Raw genomic sequence first — 27936 nt, 5'->3', positions numbered from 1 at the left:
CCTTCTCCTTCTTTCTCCTTCCCCTTCCCCTTCCCCTTCTCTTCCCTTCTCCTTCTCCTTCTCCTTCTCCTTCCCCTTCCCCTTCTCTTCCCTTCCCCTTCTCCTTCTCCTTCTCCTTCTCCTTCTCCTTCTCCTTCTCCTTCTCCTTCTCCTTCTCCTTCTCCTTCTCCTTCTCCTTCTCCTTCTCCTTCTCCTTCTCCTTCTCCTTCTCCTTCTCCTTCCCCTTCTCCTTCTCCTTCTCCTTCTCCTTCTCCTTCTCCTTCTCCTTCTCCTTCTCCTTCTCCTTCTCCTTCCCCTTCTCCTTCTCCTTCCCCTTCTCTTCCCTTCCCCTTCCCCTTCTCCTTCTCCTTCTCCTTCCCCTTCTCCTTCTCCTTCCCCTTCTTTTCCCTTCCCCTTCCCCTTCTCCTTCTCCTTCTCCTTCTCCTTCTCCTTCTCCTTCTCCTTCCCCTTCTCCTCCTCCTCCTCCTCCCCCTTCTCCTCCTCCCTCTCCTCTTTCTTTGTTTTTCCTTTCTCCTCTTTCCCTTTTTTTCCAGGAGGACTTCTGCCTCCCCTCTCCCCTGTGCCTTGTTTCTGGCAAAGTCTATTTCCAGTTAAACCTTCCAGTCCTGCTGTCACTGCTCTCTGCTTCTAAATAAAGCATTTCACAAGCCTGCTGAAATCCCACTGTTTTCCTGCTCTCACTCTGTCTCAGCAGGGAAGTTCATTCTCAGGTCTTTTCTTTCCTCTGTGCAGTAGGAAAGCAGAGCCTGGGCCGTGGCCATCCTCTCCACCGTCCTCTGGACACCTGTAGGCCTTCAATCACCTGCACGCTGAGCAGGAATTGCTTAAAAGCTGTCTGCAAGCATCTTAGGATGCTGAACACATCACAGAGCAGATTTTGATGCAATGGCTGTGGAACAGCTCTGAAATCCTGCTCCTACAGAGCTATTGTCTTCATTTTTACCTCTCTTTGTGCCTTCATCCTCTGATAAATAAAAAGTAAAATGCCCAAGTACCTGGGGTGGGCACATGGGAGACTGCACCTCCAACAGAGGGTTCAGTTTTGGGGCCCTCATCCCAATAAAGACATTTTGGGGCTGGAGCAGACCCAGAGAAGGACAACAGAGCTGGGGAAGGGTCTGGAGAGCAGGGCTGGGGAGGAGCAGCTGAGGGAGCTGGGGGTGTTGAGTGTGGAGAAGAGGAGGCTGAGGGAGACCTACAGCTCCTGAGAGGATGCTGCAGCCACTTGTGGGTCGGGCACTTCTGCCTAGCCTCTGGTGATATAAGGAGAGGAAATGTCCTGAAAAGGTGCCTGGGGAGATTTAGGTTGAAGATGAGGAAGAAATTCTTTGCTGCAAGAGTGGTCAGGGACTGGCAGAGGCTGCCCAGGGAGGCGGTGGGTCCCCATCCCTGCAGGTGTTGCAAAAAGGTGTGGCCATGGCACCTGTGGGCATGGCGGGGTTGGGTTGCTGGCTGGACTGGGTGATCTCAGAGAGCTTTTCAAGTGTAGTGACCCTGTGGAAGGAGCCTCATGCCCATCCCCCTTGAGCTACTGGCAGCACCGGTGACATCTTCTTTCTTCTCTCTTCTCCACACCTCCTGCAGCAGAGCCACCGCCTCCGCCCCGCCCGCGGCTTCAGCACCACGGAGAGCGCCCGGCCGACGGCGGGGCCAGGGCTGCGCAGACACACGGACACGGACCCACGGACACGGACCCACGGACACGGACCCACGGACACGGAGGGACAGGGACACAAGCACACAGACACGCCGACACAGGGCTGCAGAGGTACACGCTGGTAGGCAGATACACATGCACCGACACCCAGACAAGCGACACAAATACAGGCACACAGGCAGACAGACAGACACACGGACAGGGGTAACAGCACGCGCGCGAGCACACGCACCAGCACACAGAGGTACGAGTGCACACAGACAGGCACAGACACGGATAATCACGCCCACACTTCCACAGACACACGGACACGCCAGCATACACGCGCAGACACACGGACAGACATGCACGGACACACGGACAGCCCCCAGTGACACACACAGGCAGAGCCCTCCCACCGCCGGCCGCCAGCCAATGGCGCTGCGAGCCTCCCTGCAGGACGCCCCTCCCCTATTCGCCCCTCTCCACCAATGGGCGCTGGGGGCGTGGCTCCCTGGCCCGGCCTCCCTTCTTAAGGCCGTGGTGGGGCCGGGCCGCTCAGTGCCGGGCGTGGGGGGGCAGCAGCTGAGCGCCCCCGGACCCGGGCCCGCCCAGGGCAGCCCCCGCCCGGCACCCAGCGGGGCCGGGGGGAGCGGCCAGGCAGGAGCCAGGTGCTGAGTGTTGCCCATCCCCGGAGCACCGAGAGGAGCCGGGTACCAAGCACTGCCCATTCCCGGGGCTCCCCCCGGGAGGAGCTGGACACCGAGCGGTGCCCATCACCGGAGCACAGAGACGATCCGAGTACCAAGTGTTGTCCATTCACGGAGCACCGGGGCGAGCCGGGCTCCAAGTACTGCCCGCCCCAGAGCACCGATCGGAGCCGGGTACCGAGCGCTGCCCGCCCCAGAGCACCGATCGGAGCCTGGCCGCGGGGCGATGGAGCAGGAGAAGTACCTGCCCGAGCTGCTGGCGGAGAAGGACAGCCTGGACCCCTCCTTTGTTCACGCCATGCGTCTCCTGGCCGACGGTAAGGCTGTGCCCCCCGCCTTGCGCCGTCCAACCCTGTCCCCGCTCCCGCAGGCCTCTCCGGGGTGGGTTGGCCAGGGGCAGCCGAGGGTACGCGGGGGAGTCTCCGGGCGAAGGCTGGGGAGCGGCTGGGGGAGTGCTGCCCACGCGTGGGGATGCGCAGGACGAGCCGTCCAGTCCCCCCTGGGGCCGGGCAGCGGCCTTGCGGGGTTTGTGTGCCCCGCAGCCTCTCCTGGTCCCCCGCCCGGCTCCGGGCTGAGGGACCCTGCTGTGAGCCCCCGCCCCGCGGCTGTGTCGGCTCTGCCCGCTGGGCTGCCCCGTCCCGCTTCGCACGCACAAAGGCAGGCGCTGCTTCTGCGGGAGGTTCATTCCAGCCCCGTTCCCCGCGCTGGAACCGCCAGGCTTGTCTGGCAGGGCTGGTACCCATCGGTGTGGCGCTGCCCGGGCTTGCCTGTACTATGCCAGGCACGGGTGAGATCTGGGTCATAGTTCCGTGGCTGTGCTGTCCAGAGCGTGGTTTTCCCTCGGATTTTGTGTGCTGGTGCAGAAAATGCTGCTGGTGGCACCTTGCTGTGCATTGCAATTGGCTCTGCTCTCCTGGTGATGGTTGAACAGGTTCAGCTGGGGCTCGTTGAGAAAGTTCTTCATTTAGGCTCTCTTCTAGCAGCTGCTCCAGGCAGTTGTTGTGTGCAGGCCTTGATGGTTAAACAGGTTCAGCTGGGGCTCGTTGAGAAAGTTCTTCATTTAGGCTCTGTCTTGACAGCTGATCCAGATAGTTGTTGCGTGCAGGCCTTGATGGTGATGGTTGAACTGATTCAGCTGGGGCTTGTGGAGAAAGTTCTTCATTTAGGCTCTCTCTTGACACCTGCTCCAGGTAGTTGTTGAGTGTGGTGTAGCACGGCAGCTTCTGCAGAAGGGTAATCCTTTGAGTTCCCTTAGAACCCTGCTTCTCCTCTCATGGGCACTCTGAGGGTCCCTGTTCAGCCTGGAACCCAACTACACAAAGTAGTGAAGAATGATGCAGAATTCAGGCAGCCCACCAAGGAAAGGGCAGTGCCCAGGGAGGCTGTGGCTGCCCCCTCCCTGGAGGTGTTGAGGGCCAGGCTGGATGAGGCCTTGAGCAAGCTGGGCTGGTGGGAGGTGTCCCTGCCCATGGCAGGGGCTGGGAACTGGATGAGCTCTGAGGGCCTGTCCCAACCCTTCTATAGCTCTATGACTGAAGGCAACTCATCAAGCCCTGAAGTAAGAGTAAGGCAAAGAAATAAAAGTGTGGTTGGGTCCTTGGGAGGGTCACAGTTTGAGAGTCACAAACCCAGAGAAACTCATGCTTAGAGGTGGTGAATGCTGTGTCCAGTTCTGGGGCTCTGAACACAAGAGAGATGGGGACTTGCTGGAGAGGGCCCAGGGGAGGCCACAATGATGAGCAGAGGGCTGGAGAACCTCTGCTGTGGGGACAGGCTGAGAGAGTTGGGGCTGTGCAGCCTGGAGAAGAGAAGGCTCCTGGCAGACCTTAGAGCTGCAGTTCAATGTCTGCAGGGGAGCTGCAGGCAGGGGAGGGACTGCTCAGAAGGGGCTGTGGGGATAGGATGAGGGGCAAGGGTTTGGAAGTGGAGCAGGGCAGGGTTAGGTTGGACATCAGGAGGAAGTTCTGCACAGTGAGGGAGGGCAGACACTGGCACAGGCTGCCCAGGGAGGTGGTTGAGGCTCCATCCCTGCAGACATCCAAGCTCAGCCTTGCTGTGTCCCTGGGCAGCCTGCTCTGGCTGGAGCTGTCCCTGCTGCCTGCAGGGGGTTGGCCAAGATGCCCTTGGAGGGTCCCTTCCAAGCCATGCCCTCTGTGAATCTGAAATCGTGTCTAAGGCAAAGAATTCAGTCTGTGGTTGAGCCCAAATCTGGAGTCTGGAATCCAGATGAGCACAAAGGTGGTGAATAATGTCTCAAGTTGTGCTGGGGCTGCAGGAAACTTCACAAATGAAGCCCTCCAGGAGCAGCAGTGTCCTTCTGTCTTGATGTTCCCTTCCCTCAGTGTGTTTGGTTGGCTGTGGATGGAGATCCCGAGCCTGGGCAGCCTGGGAGTTGAGGTTGAGCACTGCTCCTGGCACAGCTGCCCTGCTGCTGGCTCTGGCAGCCAGGCTGCTCCTTGCTCCTGCTGGGCTGGGTGCTGTGGGGTTTGCATCCCTGCAGTTCGGGTTTTGTCCCAGAGGGGGGAAGTGTCTGCTGAGAGCCTGCATGGGAAAGAAGGAAAATGCATGGAGGACAAAACTGAAGTGAGGAGAAAAGAGAAGAAGAGAGGTGTGTGTAGGTGCCGGCTCTGCTGCACTGGCACTTTGGGCAGCTGAGGTGGGACACATGAGGAGCTGCCTTGCTGCTTCTTAGTACAGGTGGATTGGGTTGGATCCTGCCTGGGTTGGACCTTCGGGGTGGTTGGAGGATGAAAGCAGGTTGCTTGCAGGGAATGCTGATGCCAGGTTCACACCAGCTAGCTGGCATTAGCCTCCAGAACACCATCTGGCAGCTTTCTAGAGAAGCAGTTGGCAGCTGACATGCTGCCTGGAAAAAAGCACTTTGCCCAAGGTAGGAGTGGAGCTGCTGGAGGCAGCAAGCATTAATCAACTGGTTGCTGCTGGGTGTAACGGGAAAGGACACCTATGGGGCTGGCAGGGGCTGCTTGGGCTGCCAGGTGGACTGTCCAGGGGCAGGGGATTGGTTGGATGATCACATCCAAAGGGCAGTGGTCAACAGCTCAATGCCCAGATGCAGATGGGTGACCAGTGGTGTCCCTCAGGGTCTGCCCGGGGCCCAGTGCTGGTCAGTGCCTTCAACAGTGCCACAGAGGCACCCTCAGCAGCTGTGCAGGTGGCACCAGGCTGTGTGGTGAGGTGGTTGTGACCCAAGCACAGGACCGTTGTCTTGGCAGTGCTGCTGGTGACAATCCCACCTTCAGCCCTGTTGACCAAGCCTGTGCCCTGCTCAAGTCACTCCTCTGCTGTTGGTTAACTTCTACCAGATCTTTGTGTTGAGAGCTGCTTGTGACAGTGGTGCTGCAGATGGCTTAGCTGACTCTGCCTCAGCAGGATGGGTGTGGAGGGGTCCTCTGAAGCCCTCCAGTAATATCCTCCTGCCAGCAGTCACCTGCTGCTGCTTGGGTCTGTGTTTGCCTTGGTGTTGCCCTCAGGAGGGAGGAAGTCTGTGCTGACACCACAGCTTGCATCACTGTCTGCTTTGCTGTCCCAGGGAGGCTGCAGGACTGACTTGGGAAACACAGGGATGAATAGAATAGCATTAACCAGGTTGGAAGAGACCTTTGAGATCATCAAGTCCAAGCTATCACCCAACACCATCTAATCAGCTAAACCATGGCACCAAGTGCCTCAGCCACGTTTGGAATCTGCTTATGTAAAGGTCACTGCTGGTGCTGAGTAGGTTCTGTTGGAGTCACAGGAAAAACACTGGGAACGAGCAGCTCTCTATGAATGCCAAGTGAAACCTCCCTGTCATCCCCAGGAACATCTTCCCCACACCCATGGGGGTTGTGTCCTGCCACAGAATGAAGCATTTGACTCAATTCACATCAGAATTCATAGAATCAACAAGGTTGGAAAAGACCTCAGAGATCATCAAGTCCAACCTGTCACCCAACACCTCAGGACAACTAAGCCATGGCACCAAGTGCCACATCCAATCCCCTCTTGAACACCTCCAGGGATGGGGACTCCACCACCTCCCTGGGCAGCACATCCCAATGGCCAACAGCTCTCTCTGGGAAGAACTTTCTCCTCACCTCCAGCCTAAACCTCCCCTGGCACAGCTTGAGACTGTGTCCTCTTGTTCTGGTGCTGCTTGCCTGGGAGAAGAGACCAACCCCCACCTGGCTACAACCTCCCTTCAGGGAGTTGGAGACAGCAAGAAGGTCTCCCCTGAGCCTCCTCTTCTCCAGGCTAAGCAACCCCAGCTCCCTCAGCCTCTCCTCACAGGGCTGTGCTCCAGACCCCTCCCCAGCTTTCTTGCCCTTCTCTGGACACTTTCCAGCATCTCAACATCTTTCCTAACCTGAGGGGCCCAGAACTAGACACAGCCTGAGTCTGGGCAGCTTGTCTGGGCTGGAAAGTGGATTTGCAGAGCTGCTCTCTGGCTGCTGTTGAGGAGCAAAGGCTCCTGGTGAGAACAGGGGACTTCATGATTTCTCCACAGCAGCCATGTGTCAGGCATGGGTGGTGGCTGGGACCTGAGAGTGGTGGGGAACAGAGTTAACTCCACTTGGTGTCTGGTCACCAGTGGTGTTCCCCAGGGCTCAGCTTGGGCTCAGTTCTCTTTAACAGCTTCATCAGTGATCTGGGTGAGGGCATCCAGGCAGCCTCAGTCAGTTTGCAGATGGCACTAAGCTGTGTGGCAGTGGTGATCTGCTGGAGGGCAGGAAGGCTCTGCAGAGGGACCTGGCCAGGCTGCACCCATGGCTGAGGCCAATGGGATGAGATCCAACAAGCCAAGAGTTGGGTCCTGCCCTTGGGGCACAACAACCCCAGGAAGGCTCCAGGCTGGGGGCAGAGTGGCTGGAAAGTGCCCAGCAGGAAAGGCCCTGGGGGTGCTGGGTGGCAGTAGCTGGAGATGAGCCAGGGGGTGCCCAGGTGGCCAAGAGACCACCAGCAGCCTGGCCTGGAGCAGCAATGGTGTGGGCAGCAGGAGCAGGGCAGGGATTGTGCCCCTGGGCTGGGCACTGGGGAGGCCACAGCTTGAGTGCTGGGTTCAGGTTTGGGCTCTCAGAAGGACACTGAGGGCTGGAGCAGGGCCAGAGAAGGGCAGTTTTGCAGCCCAGCAGAAGAGGACCTGGGGCTGCTGGCTTTCTTCCCTGTACTGTGAACATCTTCTGTTTTCCATCTGTAAGATGCAGGCTGCTGCTGAGCTCACTCCCATCTCTGAGGGTCCCTAAGTGAAATGAGGCTCAGAAGAAATGCCTCTGATCCTTCTGGCTTCTAATCCACAGCTATTCTTCCTAAATGTGCAGGCAAACATAATCCTGGGGGGGTCCAGCCCCCGTGGAAGCCCTGTCATGTTTTAATTAGCTCTGCTCCTTTCCAGCAGGATTCTATTTCCTCATCCTGAAAAGGAGGGGAGAGAATAATTAATATATATATATAGAAAAACCTCATCTTAAGTCTTTCAGCAGATTAAAAACCTCCACCTCCCCCAAGCCCCTCCTGGAATAGCTTCATCCTGTTGCTACTTTTGCTGTTAAAAGGCATTTTTTTTTACTTGGCTACTGAAACAAAAAAATGTCCCTAAGGATTGCCTGGAGCTGCTGAAGGAGCCAGGAGATAGAATAGCATAGAATAAACATAGAATAGAGCAGGTTGGAAGAGACCTTCAAGAGCATCGCATCCAACCCACCTGAACAACTAACCCATGGCACCAAGCACCCCATCAAGTCTCCTCCTGGACACCTCCAGGGATGGGGACTCCACCACCTCCCCAGGCAGCACATTCCAATGGGCAATCACTCTCTCTGTATAGAACTTCTTCCTAACATCCAACCTAAACCTCCCCTGGCACAGCCTGAGACTGTGTCCTCTTGTTCTTGTACTGGCTGCCTGGAAGAAGAGACCAACCTCTGCCTGTCTACAACCTCCCTTCAGGGAGTTGGAGAGAGCAAGAAGGTCTCCCCTGAGCCTCCTCTTCTCCAGGCTAAGCAACCCCAGCTCCCTCAGCCTCTCCTCACAGGGCTGTGCTCCAGACCCCTCCCCAGCTTTCTTGCCCTTCTCTGGACACCTTCCAGCAACTCAACATCTTGCCTAAACTGAGGGGCCCAGAACTGGACACAGGACTCAAGGTGTGGCCTAAGCAGTGCTGAGCACAGGGTACAATGACCTCCCTGCTCCTGCTGGCCACACTATTCCTGATGCAGGCCAGGATGCCATTGGCCTTCTTGGCTGCCTGGGCACACTGCAGGCTCATGTTCAGCCTACTCTCAACCAGCACCCCCAGGTCCCTCTCTGCCTGGCTGCTCTCAGCCACTCTGACCCCAGCCTGTAGCACTGCATGGGGTTATTGTGGCCAATGTGCAGCACCTGGCACTTGGATGTCTTCAATCTCCTGCCCTTGGACTCTGCCCATCTGTCCAGCCTGGCTAGGTCCCTCTGCAGAGCTCTCCTGTTCTCTAACAGATCAACTCCTGCCCCCAGCTTGCTGTCATCTGCACATTTACTGCTGATGGACTCAATGCCCTCATCCAGATCATCAATCAAGACATTGAACAGGCTGGGGCCCAGCACTGATCCCTGGGGCACACCACTGGTGCCTGGCTGCCAGCTGGCTGTGGCACCATTCACCACCACTCTCTGGGCTCAGCCTCCAGCCAGTTCCTAACCCAGCTCAGAGTGCTGCTGTCCAAGCCAGGGGCTGACAGCTTGGCCAGGAGTTTGCTGTGGGGATGGTGTCAAAGGCCTTGCTGAAGTCCAGGCAGACCACATCCACAGCCTGCCCCACATCCGCCTGTGGCACCTGGGGCTGTGGTCTAGTGGTCATGGAGGTGCTGGCTAGAAGGCTGCTGATCTTTGAGGGCTTTTTCCAACCTCAGTCGTTCAAATAAGGTAGTTTTGAAGACCCTCCAGGTTTAAATAGGACTTGTGGTCATCTGTGGCTACATGGAACAGAGTCATCTTGCAGACTTCCAGGGCTCTGCTGCTTCTGGGCGTTGCTGTTTGTCACAGTATCAGTCAGGGTTGGAAGGGACCACAAGGATCATCCAGTTCCAACCCCCCTGCCATGGGCAGGGACACCCCACACTAGATCTGCCTGGCCACAGCCTCATCCAGCCTGGGCTTAAACACCTCCAGGGACAGGGCCTCAACCACCTCCCTGGACAATCCATTCCAGGGCTTCACCACTCTCATGGGGAAGAACTTCCTCCTCACCTCCAGCTTCATTCCATTCCCCCTAGTCCTATCACTACCTCAGATCCTGAGCAGTCCCTCCCCAGCCTTCCTGTAGCCCCCTTCAGATACTGGAAGGCCACAATGAGGTCACCTGGGAGCCTTCTCTTCTGCAGACTGAACAGCCCCAACTCCCTCAGTCTGTCCTCACAGGAGAGGTGCTCCAGTCCTCTGATCATCCTCCTGGCCCTGCTCTGGACACCTTCCAGCACCTCCAGATCCCTCTTGCAATAGGGGCTCCAGACCTGGAGGCAGTACTCCAGGTGGGGTCTCAGCAGAGCTGAGCAGAGGGGGAGAATCACCTCCCTTGCCCTGCTGGCCACACTTCTCCTGCTGCAGCCCAGGATCTGATTGGCTTTCTGGGCTGCAAGTGCACACTGAGAGCTCCTGGTGAGCTTCTCCTCCCCCAGCACCCCCAAGTCTCTCTCCTCAGGGCTGCTTTCCAGCCAGTCCCTGCCCAGCCTGCATTTGTGCCTGGGATTGCCTCGACCCAGCTGCAGGAGCCTGCCCTTGGTCTTGTTGAACCTCCTGAGGTTGGCTTGTGCCCACCTCTCCAGCCTGTCCAGGTCCCTCTGGATGGCCTCCCTTCCCTCCAGCTGTCTGCTGCACCACACAGCTTGGTGTCATCAGCAAACTTGCTGAGGGTGCACTCAGTGCCACTGTCCATGGCACCCACAAAGATGTTGAACAGGTCTGGTCCCAGGACTGATCCCTGAGGGACTCTGCTTGTCCCTGGCCTCCACTGGGACATGGACCCATGGACAACCACTTGTGGTCATCTGTGGCTCCATGTGACAGGAACAAAGTCATCTTGCAGACTTCCAGTGCTCTGCTGGCTCTGGGCATTGCTGTTTGTCCTCCACAGCCAGAAGACAGCACAGCTCACTGCTGCCCTGGAATGTCTCTGCCCCTGCTGAAGTATCCATCAAGCACTCCAGCATCTGCTGCTTCTTGGCAAGGTGCCACTGAAAGGTGGAAACCTCAAACCCTTTTGATTCCCAAAGCCCTTTGAAGTCTGGGAGCTGCTGCAGCTGAATTGTAGAATAACACCACAGAATGGATTGGGTTGGAGAAGAGCTCTAAGCTCCCCCAGTCCAACCATTCTCTACCTGTGCCCAGCCCTGGGGCTCAACCCTGGCCCTCAGCTCCACAGCTCTGCCTCTGGAACACTTCCAGGAATGGCACTCAGCCTCCTCCCTGGGCAGCCTGGGCCAGGCTTGGAGAAGCCTTTCAGGCCAGAAGGTTCTGCTGATGTCCAACCTAAACCTGCACTGGTACAGCTTCAGGTCATTTCCTCTTGCCCTATCAGTTCATACTGAGGCAAGGAGCCCAACTCCCAGCTCCCTGCAGCCTCCTCTCAGGGAGCTGGAGAGAGCAAGGAGGTCTCCCTCAGCCTCCTCTTCTCCACACTGAACACCCCCAGCTCCCTCAGCTGCTCCTCCCCAGCCCTCTTCTCCAGACCCTTCTCCAGCTCTGTTGCCCTTCTCTGGACCTGCTCCAGCCCTCAATGTCCTTCTGGGAGTGAGGTGCCCAGAACTGAGCCCAGCACTCAAGCTGTGGCCTCCCCAGTGCCCAGCCCAGGGGCACAATCCCTGCCCTGCTCCTGCTGCCCACACCACTGCTGCTCCAGGCCAGGCTGCTGGTGGTCTCTTGGCCACCTGGGCACTGCTGGCTCATCTTCACCTGGCTGCTGACCAGCACCCCCAGGTGTTTCTCTCCTGGGCAGTTTGCAGCCACTCTGTGTCCCCAGCCTGAGGGTCAGGCTGCCCAGAGAGGTGGTTGAGCCCCCTTCTCTGGGGGTATTCCAGAAAGGTGTGACTTGAGGCCATGGCTTAGTGGCCATGGCAGTGCTGGGCTGGTGGCTGGGCTGGATGACCTTCAAGGGCCATTCTATGATTCTAATTCCAGCCATGACAAATTGCAGTGTTTGTGTCTGTCCAGAAGCTCCCAGCCAGCAGCTGGCTCTCCATGTGCTCCCCTGGAGGTAGGGAGGGAGAGGGAAGGGAGTGAAGGTGAAGCTGTTTGCTAACCTGTGAGGCATCTCTGCTGCTGACACTGTTCCAGGAGGTACTGTTTGATCTGGCTGGCAAAAGGCCCTCTGAAGCTCAGTGCCTCATTTGAATGCTGAGGGCTGGGAATGCCATCAGAAGCTCTGTGACCTCTGAGGTCTCCAACTTCCTCCTCTCTCCTCATTTCGATGTTTATAGCCTGAGGTGCAGGCACTGAGAGGGGAGGCTTGGTCCGGAGGCCTCTGGCAGCACTGCCAAGGCAATGATCCTGCCCTCATTAGGAGTTAGTTTGGAAGACAAATGACCCTTTTACAGCAGCCATTTAGTGAAGACCTTTACAGGAATCATCTGGAGGAGCTGCCTCCTCCTGGTGAAATGCTCTCCGGTGCCTGGAGCTGGGAGTTGCACAGGGGGAGAGTGGCTCAGGATTTAAGCTGGCAGGAATCCAAAGCTAAACTTATCTTAGCACTACTGCCAGCCCTTGGAGAGCTGCTAGGGCAAAAGGACTCTTTGGTGCCCAGTTGGGTTCACTCCTAAATGGGCATTCCCTGAGGGGACACCCCCTGGCTCCCTACAGCTCCCTGAAAGGAGGCTGGAGCCAGGTGGGGGTTGGTCTCTTTTCACAGAGTCACAGAAGGGGTTGGGCTGGAAGGGACCTTAAAGATCATCCAGTTCCAACCCCCTGCCATGGGCAAGGACACCTCCCACTGAACCACTTTTCCCTAGTAACAAGTGATAGGAGGAGAGGAAATGGCCTCAGGTGGCAGCAGGGGAGGCTTAGGTTGGACATCAGAAGAACCTTCTGGTCTGAAAGGCTTCTCCAAGCCTGGCCCAGGCTGCCCAGGGAGGAGGCTGAATCCCCATCCCTGGAGGTGTTCCAGAGGCAGAGCTGTGGTGCTGAGGGCCATGGGTGAGCCCCAGCCTGGGCAGAATTAGGGAATAGAATGAAGCAGGTTGGAGGAGACCTTCCAGATCATGGAGTCCAACCTATCATCCAACACCATCTGATGAACTAAACCATGGCACCAAGCACCCTATCAAGTCTCCTCCTGAACACCTCCAGGGATGGTGACTCCACCACCTCCCTGGGCAGCACATTCCAATGGCCAATCTCTCTTGCTGTGTAGAATTTCTTCCTCACCTCCAGCCTAAACCTCCCCTGGCACAGCTTGAGACTGTGTCCTCTTGTTCTGGTGCTCCTTGCCTGGGAGAAGAGACCAACCCCCACCTGGCTACAACCTCCCTTCAGGGAGTTGGAGAGAGCAAGAAGGTCTCCCCTGAGCCTCCTCCTCTCCAGGCTAAGCAACCCCAGCTCCCTCAGCCTCTCCTCACAGGGCTGTGCTCCAGACCCCTCCCCAGCTTTCTTGCCCTTCTCTGGACACTTTCCAGCAACTCAACATCTTTCCTAAACTGTTCATGAGAGCTGACAGAAGTTTCTGTGACCAGAGGGGTGAAGGGCTTGGGCAGCACTTCACTGATGCTTGTTCTCTTCAGGGTCTTCAGTAATGGTCTGGGTGAGGACCCTGAGGGCACCCTCAGCCACGTGGCAGATGACAATAGGGTGGCAGTGTTGATCTGCTGGAGGGTAGGAAGGGTCAGCAGAAGGACCTGGCCAGGCTGAGGTGATCAGGTGAGGCCAACTGCATGAGATCCAACAAAGGCAAGTGCTGGGTCCTGCATTTGGCTCACAACAACTCTGTACAGCTCCCTGAGAGGAGGCTGCACTGAGCTGGGGGTTGGGCTCTGCTCCCTAGGCTCAGGTGATAGCACAAGCCCTGAGAGGAGAGGCTGAGGGAGCTGGGGTTGCTTAGCCTGGAGAAGAGGAGGCTCAGGGGAGACCATCTTGCTCTCCACATCTCCCTGAAGGGAGGTTGTAGCCAGGAGCGGGTGTAGCCAGTTGGATGTTTAGGATTTCTCCTCCGTGCCCTAGCATGAGCCGTGGCAGCTGATGGTGCAGGAGCCTTCACACTCAGAATCTCCCTGCTGCCTTGGAGAGGCTCTTTGCTCCTAGCTGCTGGAGCCCTTCCCTGAAGGGAGGAGGGCAGCCTTTCGTCTCTGGACTTGGATTTAAAGTACCTATTGTGGCTGGTGAGCCCTGCTGGGGCTGCGGGCGGTGCTGGGGCTGCCGCCTCGCCAAGTCACGTTCTGCTCATCATTCACACATTTAGTTCAGATAATAAAATTGCTGCTGGAAGTTCTTAACAGCCAGCAAAGAAAATCAGCTGCAATTATCTCAATGACACCAATAAAGATGGGCTCCTGCACCTGAGCTGCTGGGGAGGGCAGCCAGAAGCCCACAGCCAGAGTGCTGTGGCTCAGGGCTCTGCTTCGTGGTTTACAAACTGCAGCAATAAAGCTTTGTTTGGCCTCCACCTCTGGAGGTGTGCCACAAACCTGTGGCCATGGCAGCATGGATTTAGGAAGGGCAGGTCCTGCCTCTCCAACCTGATCTCCTTCCATGCCCAGGTGACTGCCTGGTGGATGTGGGGCAGGCTGGGGATGTAGTCTGCCTGGACTTCAGCAAGGCCTTTGACACCATCCCCCACAGCAAACTGCTGGCCAAGCTGTCAGCCCCTGGCTTGGACAGCAGCACTCTGAGCTGGGTTAGGAACTGGCTGGAGGCTGAGCCCAGAGAGTGGTGGGGAATGGTGCCACAGCCAGCTGGCAGCCAGGCACCAGTGGTGTCCCCCAGGGATCAGTGCTGGGCCCCAGCCTGTTCAATATCTTTATTGATGATCTGGAGGAGGGGATTGAGTCCATCAGCAGTAAATGTGCAGATGACAGCAAGCTGTGGGCGGGAGTTGATCTGTTAGAGGCTAGGAGAGCTCTGCAGAGGGACCTTGCCAGGCTGGACAGATGGGCAGGGTCCAACAGGATGGCATTCAACAAGTCCAAGTACCAGGTGCTGCACTTTGGCCACAACAACCCCATGCAGTGCTACAGGCTGGGGTCAGAGTGGCTGAGAGCAGCCAGGCAGAGAGGGACCTGGGAGTGCTGGTTGAGAGTAGGCTGAACATGAGCCTGCAGTGTGCCCAGTGGCCAAGAAGGCCAATGGCATCCTGGCCTGCATCAGGAAGAGTGTGGCCAGCAGGAGCAGGGAAGTCCTTGTGCCCTGTGCTCTGCACTGCTGAGGCCACACCTTGAGTCCTGTGTCCAGTTCTGGGCCCCTCAGGTTAGGCAAGATGTTGAGTTGCTGGAAGGTGTCCAGAGAAGGGCAAGAAAGCTGGGGAGGGGTCTGGAGCACAGCCCTGTGAGGAGAGGCTGAGGGAGCTGGGGTTGCTTAGCCTGGAGAAGAGGAGGCTCAGGGGAGACCTTATTGCTCTCTACAACTACCTTCAGGGAGGTTGTATACAGGTCTCTTCTGCCAGGCAGCCAGCACCAGAACAAGAGGACCCAGTCTCAAGCTGTGCCAGGGGAGGTTTAGGCTGGAGGTGAGGAGAAAGTTCTTCCCAGAGAGAGTTGTTAGCCATTGGAATGTGCTGCCCAGGGAGGTGGTGGAGTCACCATCCCTGGAGGTGTTCAAGAGGGGATTGGATGTGGCACTTGGTGCCATGGCTTAGTCATGAGGTGTTGGGTGACAGGTTGGACTTGATGATCTTTGTGGTCTCTTCCAACCATGGTGATTCTGTGACAGGGGCTGAGGGGACCTCTGGAGCTCATTGAGCCTGGCTCCCCTGGCAGAGCAGGGGCACCTAGAGAAGGTCGCAGAGGAACACAACCAGGGGGCTTGGGAATGTCTCCAGAGAAGGAGAGTCCAGAGCCTCTCTGGGCACTGGTTGCACTTTTTTCCCCTTTCCAAAGCACACTGAGGCAAGCAGGCAGTTGTAAAATTGAGGAGTGCATTAAAACCTGTAAAATCAAATAATTATGCACCAGAGTCAGCCCCTGGAGCTGATTAACTCTGCAGGGCATTCAATCAAAACCTGAGGCTTCACTTCCATTCCCTCTGAGCACTGCAGACAAATAACTCAGGCTGCTCTCCATGGCAGAGGGCTGTGGGTGGCCTTTGAAATCCCTACAAGGTTGGTGGGGGAACCAACATTGCACTGATCCCTCTCAGGTGGGGCTGACTAAGCAGGGCCATGCTCATGCAGGCTGCTGTGAGTAGGGCCTCAGGAGTGCTGCTCTGGCAGCATGTCAGCTTCTGAGGGTCATGGAATGGGAGAACTGGTGAGGCTGAAGGAGGTCAGAGAGGGCTGGAGAGCCTCTGCTATGGGGAGAGTTGGGGCTGTGCAGCCTGGAGGAGAGAAGGCTCCAGGCAGACCTCAGAGCTGCAGTTCAATACCTGCAGGGGAGCTGCAGGCAGGCTGGGGAGGGACTGCTCAGAAGGGGCTGTGGGGATAGGAGGAGGGGCAGTGGTTTGGAGCTGGAGCAGGGCAGGGTTAGGTTGGACATCAGGAGGAAGTTGTGGGGATGGGAGACACTGGAACAGGTTGTTCTATCCCTGCAGACATCCAAGCTCAGCCTTGCTGTGTCCCTGGGCAGCCTGCTCTGGCTGGAGCTGTCCCTGCTGCCTGCAGGGGGTTGGATAAGATGCCCTTGGAGGGTCCCTTCCAGCCCAACCCAATCTGTGAACTGCAGATCGCTGCCCTTGGGATCTGTGAAGTGTACAAAGGATGAAACCAAAAGGAGAGATCCCTGAGGGGCTGTGGAGAAGCCCAGAGTGCTTGGAGTGAGGCTGGTGTTCTGGTCCTGTGGGCAGGTGTTTGCTTGATGCCATTGATTTAACATAAAGGAGTATGAAGCTGCTTCACAAGATCAAAGTACCAAGGAGCAGCCTCATTGGAATTCAGAGATGCAGCTGGGCTTTCTTAATTAAAAATGAGCCTGGAGATGAAATTCAGACTTAAAGCTCTGCAGGCAGAGCTGCTCAGGAGTTGTGAGGAGAGTGGCACCACTGCTTGTGGTCCTGGGACGTGCTTTCTGCTGTCACAGGGGAGAATGGCAGAGCCAGGAGATCACTTGGCTTGGGAAAGCTCCTGAAGAGCACCCAGCCCAACCACTGCAAGTGCCAAGGCTGGGGCTAGCAGGCAATGGGCTCAGGCAGTTGGTTGGGTTCCCTTCCAGCAAGCACACAAAACTGTTTGTCAGCTGAGGAGATGTCAGAGAACCATGGAATAATTGGGGTTGGCAAAGCCCTTTCAGCTCATCCAGCCCAGCCATCCCCTGACTGTGCCCAGGCTGGGGCTCACCCATGGCCCTCAGCACCACAGCTCTGCCTCTGGAACACCTCCAGGGATGGGCATTCAGCCACCTCCCTGGGCAGCCTGGGCCAGGCTTGGAGAACCACCTCAGCCAAGAAGTTTCTTCTCATCTCCAACCTAAACCTCCCCTGCTGCCACCTGAGGCCATTTCCTGTTGTTCTATCATAGGATGGGATAGGGTAGGGTAGAATTAACCAGGTTGGAAAAAGACCTTTGAGATCATCCAGTCCAACCTATCACCCAACACCATCTAACCAACTAAACCATGGCACCAAGTGCCTCAGCCAGGCTCTTCCTAAACACCTCCAGGGATGGGGACTCCACCACCTCCCTGGGCAGCACATCCCAATGGCCAACAACTCTCTCTGGGAAGAACTTTCTCCTCACCTCCAGCCTAAACCTCCCCTGGCACAGCTTGAGACTGTGTCCTCTTGTTCTGGTGCTGCTTGCCTGGGAGAAGAGACCAACCCCCACCTGGCTACAACCTCCCTTCAGAGAGTTGCAGACAGTAATAAGATCTCCCCTGAGCATCCTCTTCTCCAGGCTAAGCAACCCCAGCTCCCTCAGCCTCTCCTCACAGGGCTTCTGCTATCATCTGAGCCTAGGGAGCAGAGCCCAACCCCCAGCTCAGTGCAGCCTCCTCTCAGGGAGCTGTAGAGAGTTGTTGTGAGCCAACTGCAGGACCCAGCACTTGGCTTTGTTGGATGTCATGCACTTGGCCTCACCTTACCACATCAGCTAGGCCAGGTCCCTCTGCTGACCCTTCCTACTGTCCAGCAGATCAACACTGCAACCCAATTGTCATCTGCCAGGTGGCTGAGGGTACCCTCAGGGTCCTCACCCAGACCATTACTGAAGACCCTGAAGAGAACAGGCATCAGTGAAGTGCTGCCCAAGCCCTTCACCCCTCTGGTCACAGAAACTTCTGTCAGCTCTCATGAACAGTTTAGGAAAGATGTTGAGTTGCTGGAAGGTGTCCAGAGAAGGGCAAGAAAGCTGGGGAGGGGTCTGGAGCACAGCCGTTGGCCATTGGAATGTGCTGCCCAGGGAGGTGGTGGAGTCCCCATCCCTGGAGGTGTTTAGGAAGAGCCTGGATGAGGCACTGGGTGCCATAGTTTAGTTGATCAGATGGTGTTGGGTGATAGATTGGACTTGATGATCTCAGAGGTCTTTTCCAACCTGGTTAACTCTGTTCTGTTCTACTCAAACAGGTGGAGCAAGGACAATGAGCAGAGTGCAGCCACTGGCTGTGGTCTCTGTCCCAGTGCCAGCAGGCCCAGGCTGTTGCTTGTTGTTATTGTGGAGAGGTTCAAGCCAACTGAGTTTCTAGTTTGAAGTGCTCCTCAGCTGCTAATGTGTTCTGATTGCCTGCTGATGAATTCCTTAATGGGGTGTGATAAATATTTCTGGTGAGCATTTAGTGCCACCTTGCCTAATGACTGAGCCTGCACTGTGCAGTGGGGATGGATGGGCAGGGTGGGGGCAGCCAGGCAGCCTCAGGCAGCTTGCAGATGGCACTCAGTTGGGTGGCAGTGGTGATCTGCTGGAGGGCAGGAAGGCTCTGCAGAGGGACCTGGCCAGGCTGCAGCCATGAGCTGAGGCTATTAGGGATGAGGCTCAGCAAAGCCAAGGGCTGGGTCCTGCACCTAGGGCACAACAACCCCAGGAAGGCTCCAGGCTGGGGACAGTGCCTGGAAAGGTCCCAGGAGAGAAAGACCTGGGGGTGCTGGGTGCCAGCAGCTGGAGATGAGCCAGTAGTGCCCAGGTGGCCAAGGAGGCCACCAGCAGCCTGGCCTGGAGCAGCAGTGGTGTGGGCAGCAGGAGCAGGGCAAGAGTGGTCAGGGACAGGAGGAGCAGCTGAGGGAGTTTAGTGTGGAGAAGAGGAGGCTGAGGGAGACCTCCTTGCTCTCTACAGCTCCTGAGAGGAGGCTGCAGGGAGCTGGGGCTTGGGCTGTGCTCCCTAGCCTCAGGTCATAGAAGGAGAGGAAATGCCCTGGAATTGTGCCAGGGGAGGGTTAGGCTGGAGAGAAGGAACAATGTCTTTGCTGCCAGAGTGGTCAGGGACTGGCAGAGGCTGCCCAGGGAGGTGGTGGAGTCCCCATCCCTGGAGGTGTTCCAGCAAGCTGTGGCCATGGCACTTGGGGCCAGGGTTTGGTGGCCATGGTGGGGCTGGGTTGGTGGTTGGGGGGGATGCTCTTGCAGGGCTTTCCCAACCCATTCCATGAGTATCTGGTTTCAGTAGGCTCCAGGCTGATGTAGAGGCTGGAGGGTCATCACCTTTTAAGCAGAAGCTTGAAGCCCAGCCCTGGTTGTCCCTTTGTGCTGAGCTCCTCCTGGCTTGTCTGTGCTGCTGCACTTCCCCTGCTCTCCCTTGTGTGGGGGATGCAATTGCCCTCTAAATCACCATGCCACTGCCTCAGCCTTCTGCCAGTGCCCTCTGCAGTGTCACCCCCATGCCTGTGCCCACAGAACACTGCAGCAGGACACTGTGGGTGGGTGGCAGGCTGAGAGCTCCTGAGCCACCCAGGGCAGCCTGGGGTGGCTGTAACTGTGAGGTCCCAGTCCTCCATCATCCTGGGCTGTGTTCTCCTCATGTGGCTGACTGGGAACGGGCACAACCTGGAACACAGGAAGTTCCAGCTAAAGATGAGGAGGAACTTCTTGGCTTTGAGGGTTCTTCCTTGAAAGGATTGCCCAGGGCTGGCCCAGGGGCAGCAGTGCAGTCCCCATCCCTGCAGGCACTGGAAGGCTGTGTAGGTGTGGTGCTGAGGGACCTGGTGGATGTGGATGTGGCTGTGCTGGGTTGGCAGTTGGCCTTGATGCTCTTAAAGGTCTTTTCCAACCTAAATTCTGTGGTGATCACTCTGTGGGACTTCTTGAGCCATTGATTGATTCATCCTTCACCCCTGCTCTGTTCCACTCCACAGAGCATGTAGCACAACACTGCTGTTTGCTCCAGGAGAGCACCTCAGCATCCCCTCAAGTGCCTGGCTGAAAGGATTTTAACACAGCAGAAGGTACAGAAAACCCTTCCTGACAGAGGGCTGCTTTGCTTTTCCTTCCACATCACAGCAGCACAGCTGCTGCAGGATGTTAAAGTCAAGGGCATCCAGAGCTCTGTTCAGTAATGAATCCACTCTGGGCGCTTGGTGAGCTTTGCTGCCTTCCTTTTTTGGTCTGAGTAAATCGTCACACTCTCTGCTTCCTCTGTTCTAGGAGTAGTTCCATGCTCAGATGAGAACAAGGCTGGGGAGGAGCTGCTGAGGGAGTTTAGTGTGGAGGAGAGGAGGCTGAGGGAGACCTCCTTGCTCTCTACAACTCCCTGAGAGGAGGCTGCAGGGAGCTGGGGGTTGGGCTCTGCTCCCCAGTCTCAGGTGACAACAGAGGAAATGGCCTGGAATTGTGACAGGAGAGGATTAGGTTGGAGAGGAGGAGAAATGTCTTTGCAAGAGTGGTCAGAGACTGGCAGAGGCTGCCCAGGGAGGTGGTGGAGTCCCCAGCCCTGGAGGTGTTCCAGCAAGCTGTGGCCATGGCACTTGGGGCCAGGGTTTGGTGGCCATGGTGGGGCTGGGTTGGTGGCTGGGCTGGATGATCTCTGAGGGCTTTTCCTACCCAAACCATTCTGTGATTCTATGAAGGAAACCAGAAATAAACAAAGAACAGATCAGCAGCTCCCAGGTGTGCCTTCAGCTGACAGACACAGCACTGTCTGAGCTGCTCTAGGGTGTGGTAGTGAGAGGGAAGAAGGGAGTACTGCAGAGTTCAGCTGCCAGCACCCAGCTGTCATCATAGCTGGGGCAGGCCAGCTCCCCAGACAGGCACAGGAGGTTTCAAAGACGCTTCTGGGGGAAGCCTGAATTGAATCACAGAATCACCAAGGTTGGAAGAGACCTCAAAGATCATCAAGTCCAACCTATCACCCAACACCTCATGACTAGCTAAACCATGGCTTCAAGTGCTACATCCAATCCTCTCTTGAACACCTCCAGGGATGGTGACTCCACCATCTCTCTGGGCAGCACATTGCAATGGACAACAACTCTCTCTGGGAAGAACTTTCTCCTCATCTCCAGCCTAAACCTCCCCTGGCACAGCTTGAGACTGTGTCCTCTTGTTCTGGTGCTGCTTGCCTGGGAGAAGAGACCAACCCCCACCTGGCTACAACCTCCCTTCAGGGAGTTGGAGAGAGCAATGAGGTCTCCCCTGAGCCTCCTCTTCTCCAGGCTAAGCAACCCCAGCTCCCTCAGCCTCTCCTCACAGGGCTGTGCTCAAGGCCTCTCCCCAGCTTTCTTGCCCTTCTCTGGACACATTCAAGTGTTTCGATGTCCTTCTTAAACTGAGGAGCCCAGAACTGGACACAGGACTCAAGGTGTGGCCTAAGCAGTACTGAGCACAGGGCACAATGACTTCCCTGCTCCTGCTGGCCACACTATTCCTAATGCAGGCCAGGATGCCATTGGCCTTCTTGGCCACCTGGGCACACTGCTGGCTCATGTTCAGCTGCTGTCAATCAGCAGCCCCAGATGCCTTAGTGTTTGGCAGCTCTCAGCCACTCTGTCCCCAGCCTGTAGCTCTGCATGGGGTTGTTGTGGCCAAAGTGAAGCTGCAAGACCCCCAGGCCATCCTGACCGAGCACTGGTGCTGCTGCTGGTGGTTGTGGGTGGCTGTAGGTGTGGGGTGCCAGGTGCTGGCAGAGGCAGCAGCAGGAGCCCTGGCAGACAGGGCAGGCACAGCTCCTCGCTGCCCACAGCTGATGCAGCCCAGCAGGACTGCTGGTAGAGCACCGTCCCCAGGGCCTGGGCCTGGATGGGGCTGAGGCAAATGGGGGCAGATGTGCTCCTCAGAGTCATCCTGTGCCACGGCCTGGCTGCTGCTGGAGGCTGCTCCCTCTGCCCAGTCCTCCTGTGAGGAGAGCTGCAGAGCCCCTGGGCGGCAGCTGCATTGGCTGGGAGCAGCCAGGCTGCCGAAGTGGAGGCTGAGGAGCTGTGGCTGTGCCCCAGCAGTGCAGGCAGCTCCTGGCCTCTCTGCAGCATAGCCTGAGCCTGGCAGGGCAGCAGCCTGCAGCCTGCTCCTGTTCCCTCTCTGTGCCCTCCAATGGAGCCTGCAGGAGAGGCCTCCTTCGTGGCCCCACCTGCAGAGGTCTGTGCCCAGTGCTGGGGGACAGGCACTGTGCCCCCTCAGGGCTGCCACACAGCCTGCAGAGCAGCAGGGGCCGCAGGGTCCCGTCCGAGCCGTGGCTCTGCGCAGTGGGTGGCAGCTCTGTGGGCTCCTGGCTGCTGTCACTCTGCTCCTCCACGCTGGTCTCCTGGGTACTGTGTCCCCCTCAGAGCCACAGCTGCCCTCTGAGCCTCCTCATGAGCTCCTCAGGAGCGAGGCTGTTTGCCTTGGCACTGCTGCCCTGGGCAGCCTGCTCCGCTGGGTCCCTGCTGTCCTGGGAGGGTCCCCCGCTGCAGGCTGCGGAGGGAGCTGTGAGGATGGTCCCCTCTTCACCAGGCTGACAGAATCCTGAGCCCCCTCTGCTCCCAGGGTGGTCACTTGGCTTCAGGGTCAGCTGGGGAACAGCCAGGTGAGAGCATGACCTGCTGGTGGCCTTCAAGCTTGAGCGGAACCTGCAGCACCTGGTCCCACGCCAGCAGCAGCTGCCAGGGCAGTGCGAGCAGCAGGAGAGCTCTGCAGGGAGCAAGCTTCTGAGGTGGCCAATCCCCTGTCACTCACTACCCCTCTCTCTGGTTTCTTTCAGAGATAGAGAAATTCCAAGGCTCTGAAGGCAAGAAGGAAGATGAAGAGAAGAAATACCTGGATGTCATCAGCAACAAAAACATCAAGCTGGCAGAAAGAGTCCTGATCCCTGTCAAACAATACCCAAAGGTACTGGGGATTGCCTGCCACTTGTTGGGCAGAGCAAGGCAGACCCTGAGCCATATTGGAGAGGCTCTTGGCATGCAGACCCCAAGAAGTCTTGGCTGCTGTAGGGATTTGCCTGCTCCTTAGCCTTAGGCTGTGCTGCCTTCTGTCTTGCGGCCTCTCAGAAATGGTGGTGAAGTGAATACAAGTTTTGGGGTTCACAGAATCACCAAGGCTGGAAGAGACCTCAAAGATCATCAAGTCCAACCTGCCACCACAGACCTCATGACTAAACCATGGCACCAAGTGCCACATCCAATCCCCTCTTGAACACCTCCAGGGATGGGGACTCCACCACCTCCCTGGGCAGCACATTCCAGTGGCAAACAACTCTCTCTGGGAAGAACTTTCTCCTCACCTCCAGCCTAACCTTCCCCTGGCACAGCTTCAGACTGTGTCCTCTTGGTCTGGGGCTGCTTGCTAGAGAGAAGAGATCAACCCTCACCTGGCTACAACCTCCCTTCAGGGGGTTGGATTGAGCAAGAAGGTCTCCCCTGAGCCTCCTCTTCTCCAGGCTAAGCAACCCCAGCTCCCTCAGCCTCTCCTCACAGGGCTGTGCTCCAGACCCCTCCCCAGCTTTCTTGCCCTTCTCTGGACACCTTCAAGCTCAAGGTTCTTTACTTCAAGTACATTTTGCAGCTGCTCTGCAGGCTGTGCTGGACTCTCTCCAGCAGGTCTCTGTCTCTTGATCTGGGGAGCCCCAAACTGGCCACAACACTCCAGCTGTGCTCTCAGCAGGGCAGAGCAGAGGGCAGCAGAACCTCCCTGCTCCTCCCTGCTCCTCCCTGCTCCTCCCTGCTCCTCCCTGCTCCTCCCTGCTCCTCCCTGCTCCTCCCTGCTCCTCCCTGCTCCTCCCTGCTCCTCCCTGCTCCTCCCTGCTCCTCCCTGCTCCTCCCTCCCTGCTGGCCACACTTCTCCTGATGCACCCCAGGATGCCCTTGGCCACAAGGGCACATTGCTGTCCCCTGGGGAACTTGCTGCCCAGCAGCACTCCAAGGTCCTTCGCTGTGGAGCTGCTCCCTTCCATTCTCTGCTTTACACTCATAAGGATGTGGGAACTTAGGCTGCTACCAAAATGAGTCTTGAGATTGTGCTGCTTGTGCTCTGCAGCTGAATCCTTCACAGATCAGCCTGGACAAGTGAGGGGAGCAAACTCTTAACTGAGATAATCAGTGCACTGGAACTGGTGCTGGTTCTTTGAACAAGGAATGTTCCCCCATCCATTGGTGGAGTGGGTTGGGCTGGAAGGGACCCTAAAGCTCATCCAGTGCCATGGGCACACCTCCCACTGGGACCAGGTTCTCAGGTCCTCCCCAGGTTGCTGAAGGCCTCAAGGATCCTGAACCTGCATCTCATAGAATCAGTCAGGGTTGGAAGGGACCACAAGGATCATCCAGTTCCAACCCCCTGCCATGGGCAGGGACACCTCCCACTAGAGCAGGCTGGCCAGAGGCATCCTTTAACTAAAATGTCACTGTTTTGTGACTCAGGGGCAAGGGACTCAGGCTGTGTTTTCAATCACAGCCATATTAACCTCCTATCCAAACACTATAGCTGCCCACAGGCTCTGCTCCACACAGCACCAGGGACTGCAGGGGCAACCCCCCACCCCCCTCCCTTGGTTGTGTCCTGGGGTTGAATCTGGACTCTTAACAGTGTTTGCTGCCTGCACTAAAGCTCTCCTCTCTGGAGCCACTGCTAGAGAGAAAATGATCACAGGAAATTTGCATCAAGTGCTTAAGGCTCAGAAAAATCTCTTGAAAAGGTGTTGGGATAAAAATGATTCAGTGATGAAAGGGCCAGGCTCTAATTAAGCTGCTCAAGATATTAGGGGGAAAATATCTTTGAGTTGTATGCAGTTTAATTTCTACTTCAGAGCAAGTTTCTTATTAATCTCTGCTTCCCCTCCTGCTTATTAATTTCATTCCTAATACACTGGCAGAAATGTTGCAATATTCAGGCTGCAGCTCTGCAGTGTTTGCTGCTCTGCCACAGATCAATAACCAAGGTGGGGGGCAGTCACTTCTGGGTCTGCTGCCCAGCTCCTGCCTAAAGGTGAAGTCCTGTGGGAACCCCTGAGCAGAGGAGGACTGCAACAGGAGTCCTCTTCTTTTGGTGTCTTCCTTTACTGCAGCTGAAAAAAGGGGTAGGGATCCAGAAGGACCTGGACAGGCAGGAGAGGAGAGGATGGAATGGAATGGGATGGGATGGAATGGAATGGAATGGAATGGAATGGAGTAGAATAGAATAATAGACCAGACCAGACCAGGTTGGAAGAGACCTTTGAGATCATTGAGTCCAACCTATCACCCAACACCATCTAATCAGCTAAACCATGGCACCAAGCACCCTATCCAGTCTCCTCCTGAACACCTCCAAAGATGGTGACTCCACCACCTCCCTGGGCAGCACATCCCAATGGCCAATCTCTCTCTCTGGGTTGAACTTCTTCCTAACCTCCAGCCTAAACCTCCCCTGGCACAGCTTGAGACTGTGTCCACTTGTTCTGGTGCTGCTTGCCTGGGAGAAGAGACCAACCCCCACCTGGCTACAACCTCCCTTCAGGGAGTTGCAGACAGCAAGAAGGTCTCCCCTGAGCCTCCTCTTCTCCAGGCTAAGCAACCCCAGCTCCCTCAGCCTCTCCTCACAGGGCTGTGCTCCAGACCCCTCCCCAGCTTTCTTGCCCTTCCCTGGACACCTTCCAGCACCTCAACATCTTGCCTAACCTGTGGGGCCCAGAACTGGACACAGGACTCAAGGTGTGGCCTAACCAGTGCTGAGCACAGGGCAGAATGACCTCCCTGCTCCTGCTGGCCACACTCTTCCTGATGCAGGCCAGGATGCCGTTGGCTTTCTTGGCCCCCTGGGCACACTGCAGGCTCAGGTTCAGCCTACTCTCAGCCAGTACCCCCAGGTCCCTCTCTGCCTGGCTGCTCTCAGCCACTCTGACCCCAGCCTGTAGCACTGCCTGGGGTTGTTGTGGCCAATGTGCAGCACCTGGCACTTGGATGTGTTCAATCTCCTGCCCTTGGCCTCTGCCCATCTGTCCAGCCTGGCAAGGTCCCTCTGCAAGAGGGGCTGAGGAGAGCCTCATGAGGTCTTTGGTGACAGGTTGGACTTGATGATCTTTGAGGTCTTTTCCAACTTTATTGATTCTATGATTCTATGAGGGCCAATAAGGCCTAGGGCAAGGTCCTGCAGCTGGGTTGGAGCAATCCTGGACATCAGTCCAGGGCTGGGTTTGAGTGACTGGTGACTCCTGTGCTCCTGATGTGTTGCAGAGCAGGGAGGGAAAGGAGTGGAGGGATCCTCCTGGAAAGGCTGGGAGTGCCAAGATGAGGGACAATGGCTTTGAGCTGGGAGACTGAGACTGGAGAGGAGGAAGAAATTCTTGGCACTGAGGGTGGTAAGACCCTGGCACAGATTGGGCAGGGAGGCTGTGGCTGCCTTCTCCCTGGAGGTGTTCACGGCCAGGCTGGATGAGGCCTTGAGCAAGCTGGGCTGGTGGGAGGTGACCCTGCCCAAGGTAGGTAGTTGGATGTAGATGATCCTGAAGGTCCCTTCCAAGCCAACCTATTCCATGGTCCTGTAAATTCTGAAGTTAGTGAAATGAAAGCCCCTCAGAAAGGCACCTACTGCACTCTTGGCAGTGCCATCAGAATGCAGGACCTGCCCACAGCCATGGAGAGCCCTTGGGCAAGCCTCCCTCTTGCCCTGGCTTAAAGCTAAGAGCAGGTTTCTCAGCCCAGAGGGAGCAGGGTTGGGAAGATGCTGAGGAGCCACCAGCAGTGCTGTGCAGCCCTTGTCCCCAGGGTGCAGAGGGGCAGTATCATAGTATCATAGTGTCAGTCAGGGTTGGAAGGGACCACAAGGATCAGCTAGTTCCAACCCCCCTGCCATGGGCAGGGACACCCCACACTACATCAGCCTGGCCAGAGCCTCATCCAGCCTGGGCTTAAACACCCCCAGGGACGGGGCCTCAACCACCTCCCTGGACAACCCATTCCAGGGCTTCACCACTCTCATGGTGAAGAACCTCCTCCTCACATCTAGCCTGAATCTCCCCACCTCCAGCTTCATTCCATTCCCCCTAGTCCTATCACTACCTGATATCCTGAGCAGTCCCTCCCCAGCCTTCCTGTAGGCCCCTTTCAGATACTGGAAGGCGACAATTAGGTCACCTGGGAGCCTTCTCTTCTGCAGACTGAACAGCTCCAACTCCTTCAGTCTGTCCTCACAGGAGAGGTGCTCCAGCCCTCTGATCATCCTTGTGGCCCTTCTCTGGACACGTTCCAGCACCTCCACATCCCTCTTGTAATAGGGGCTCCAGAACTGGACACAGTACTCCAGGTCCTCCAGCACCCCCAAGTCTCTCTCCTCAGGGCTTCTTTCCAGCCAGTCCCTGCCCAGCCTGGATTTGTGCCTGGGATTGCCTCGACCCAGCTGCAGGAGCCTGCCCTTGGTCTTGTTGAACCTCCTGAGGTTGGCTTGTGCCCAGCTCTCCAGCCTGTCCAGGTCCCTCTGGATGGCCTCCCTTCCCTCCAGCTGTCTGCTGCACCACACAGCTTGGTGTCATCAGCAAACTTGCTGAGGGTGCACTCAATGCCACTGTCCATGGCACCCACAAAGATGTTGAACAAGCCTGGTCCCAGGACTGATCCCTGAGGGACTCTGCTTGTCCCTGGCCTCCACTGGGACATGGAGCCATTGACAGCCACTCTTTGGGTGCAGCCATCAAGCCAGTTCCTTACCCATCTAGTGGTCACCCATCCAACCCATGTGCCACCAGCCTGGAGACCAGGATGTGGTGTGGGACAGTGTCGAAGGCTTTGCTCAGCTCCAGGTAAACAACATCAGTTGCTCGCCCCTCAGCTATTAATTTCATCCCCAGTGGTGGTTGTGAGGCTTCAGGGGTGTGCTGAGTTTGGTTAGGAACATTTGGAAGAGGCAGCAGCTGCTGTGTGAGTTGTGGCTGCTGTGTCCCTGCAGCCAGCCTGTTTGGCAGCTCTCAGAGGGGAGCCCCAGCAGGGGCAGCTCCAGGCCGCTGCGTGGCGCAGCTCTGGAAGCGATGCCCAGAGCAGGGAGCAGTGCTGCCTGCTGCAGCCATCCCTGCCACTGCACAGCCCTTTTCCTGGGCTGTGGAATAAATCCAGACAAGATGCTTCACATTTTTCAGCTGAGCCTGACAGCCAGCTTCATCAATAAGAAAGACCCCATCCATCCTGGGGTGC

At 56.9% G+C, this 27936-nt stretch overlaps 1 protein-coding gene across 1 annotated transcript in view; it reads left to right on the top strand.

Annotated features, from left to right (window-relative positions):
* Positions 1–2214: 2214 nt before the first annotated feature.
* The window catches only part of KHDRBS2 (KH RNA binding domain containing, signal transduction associated 2), a 73340-nt gene continuing 47618 nt past the window's right edge, over positions 2215–27936 (top strand). The window contains 2 exon segments of the mRNA XM_068153425.1: positions 2215–2663; positions 22542–22669. Of these exon segments, the coding sequence (XP_068009526.1) occupies positions 2573–2663; positions 22542–22669 (219 nt within the window). The 5' untranslated portion in view covers positions 2215–2572.

Source organism: Melanerpes formicivorus, unplaced genomic scaffold (genome assembly GCF_026170545.1).
Source record: "Melanerpes formicivorus ecotype bairdi unplaced genomic scaffold, bMelFor1.0.p_v2 SCAF_26, whole genome shotgun sequence".
Taxonomy (NCBI): Eukaryota; Metazoa; Chordata; class Aves; order Piciformes; family Picidae; genus Melanerpes; species Melanerpes formicivorus.
Note: the sequence above shows the minus strand (reverse complement) of the source record. Positions and strands in the feature narration are given on the sequence as shown.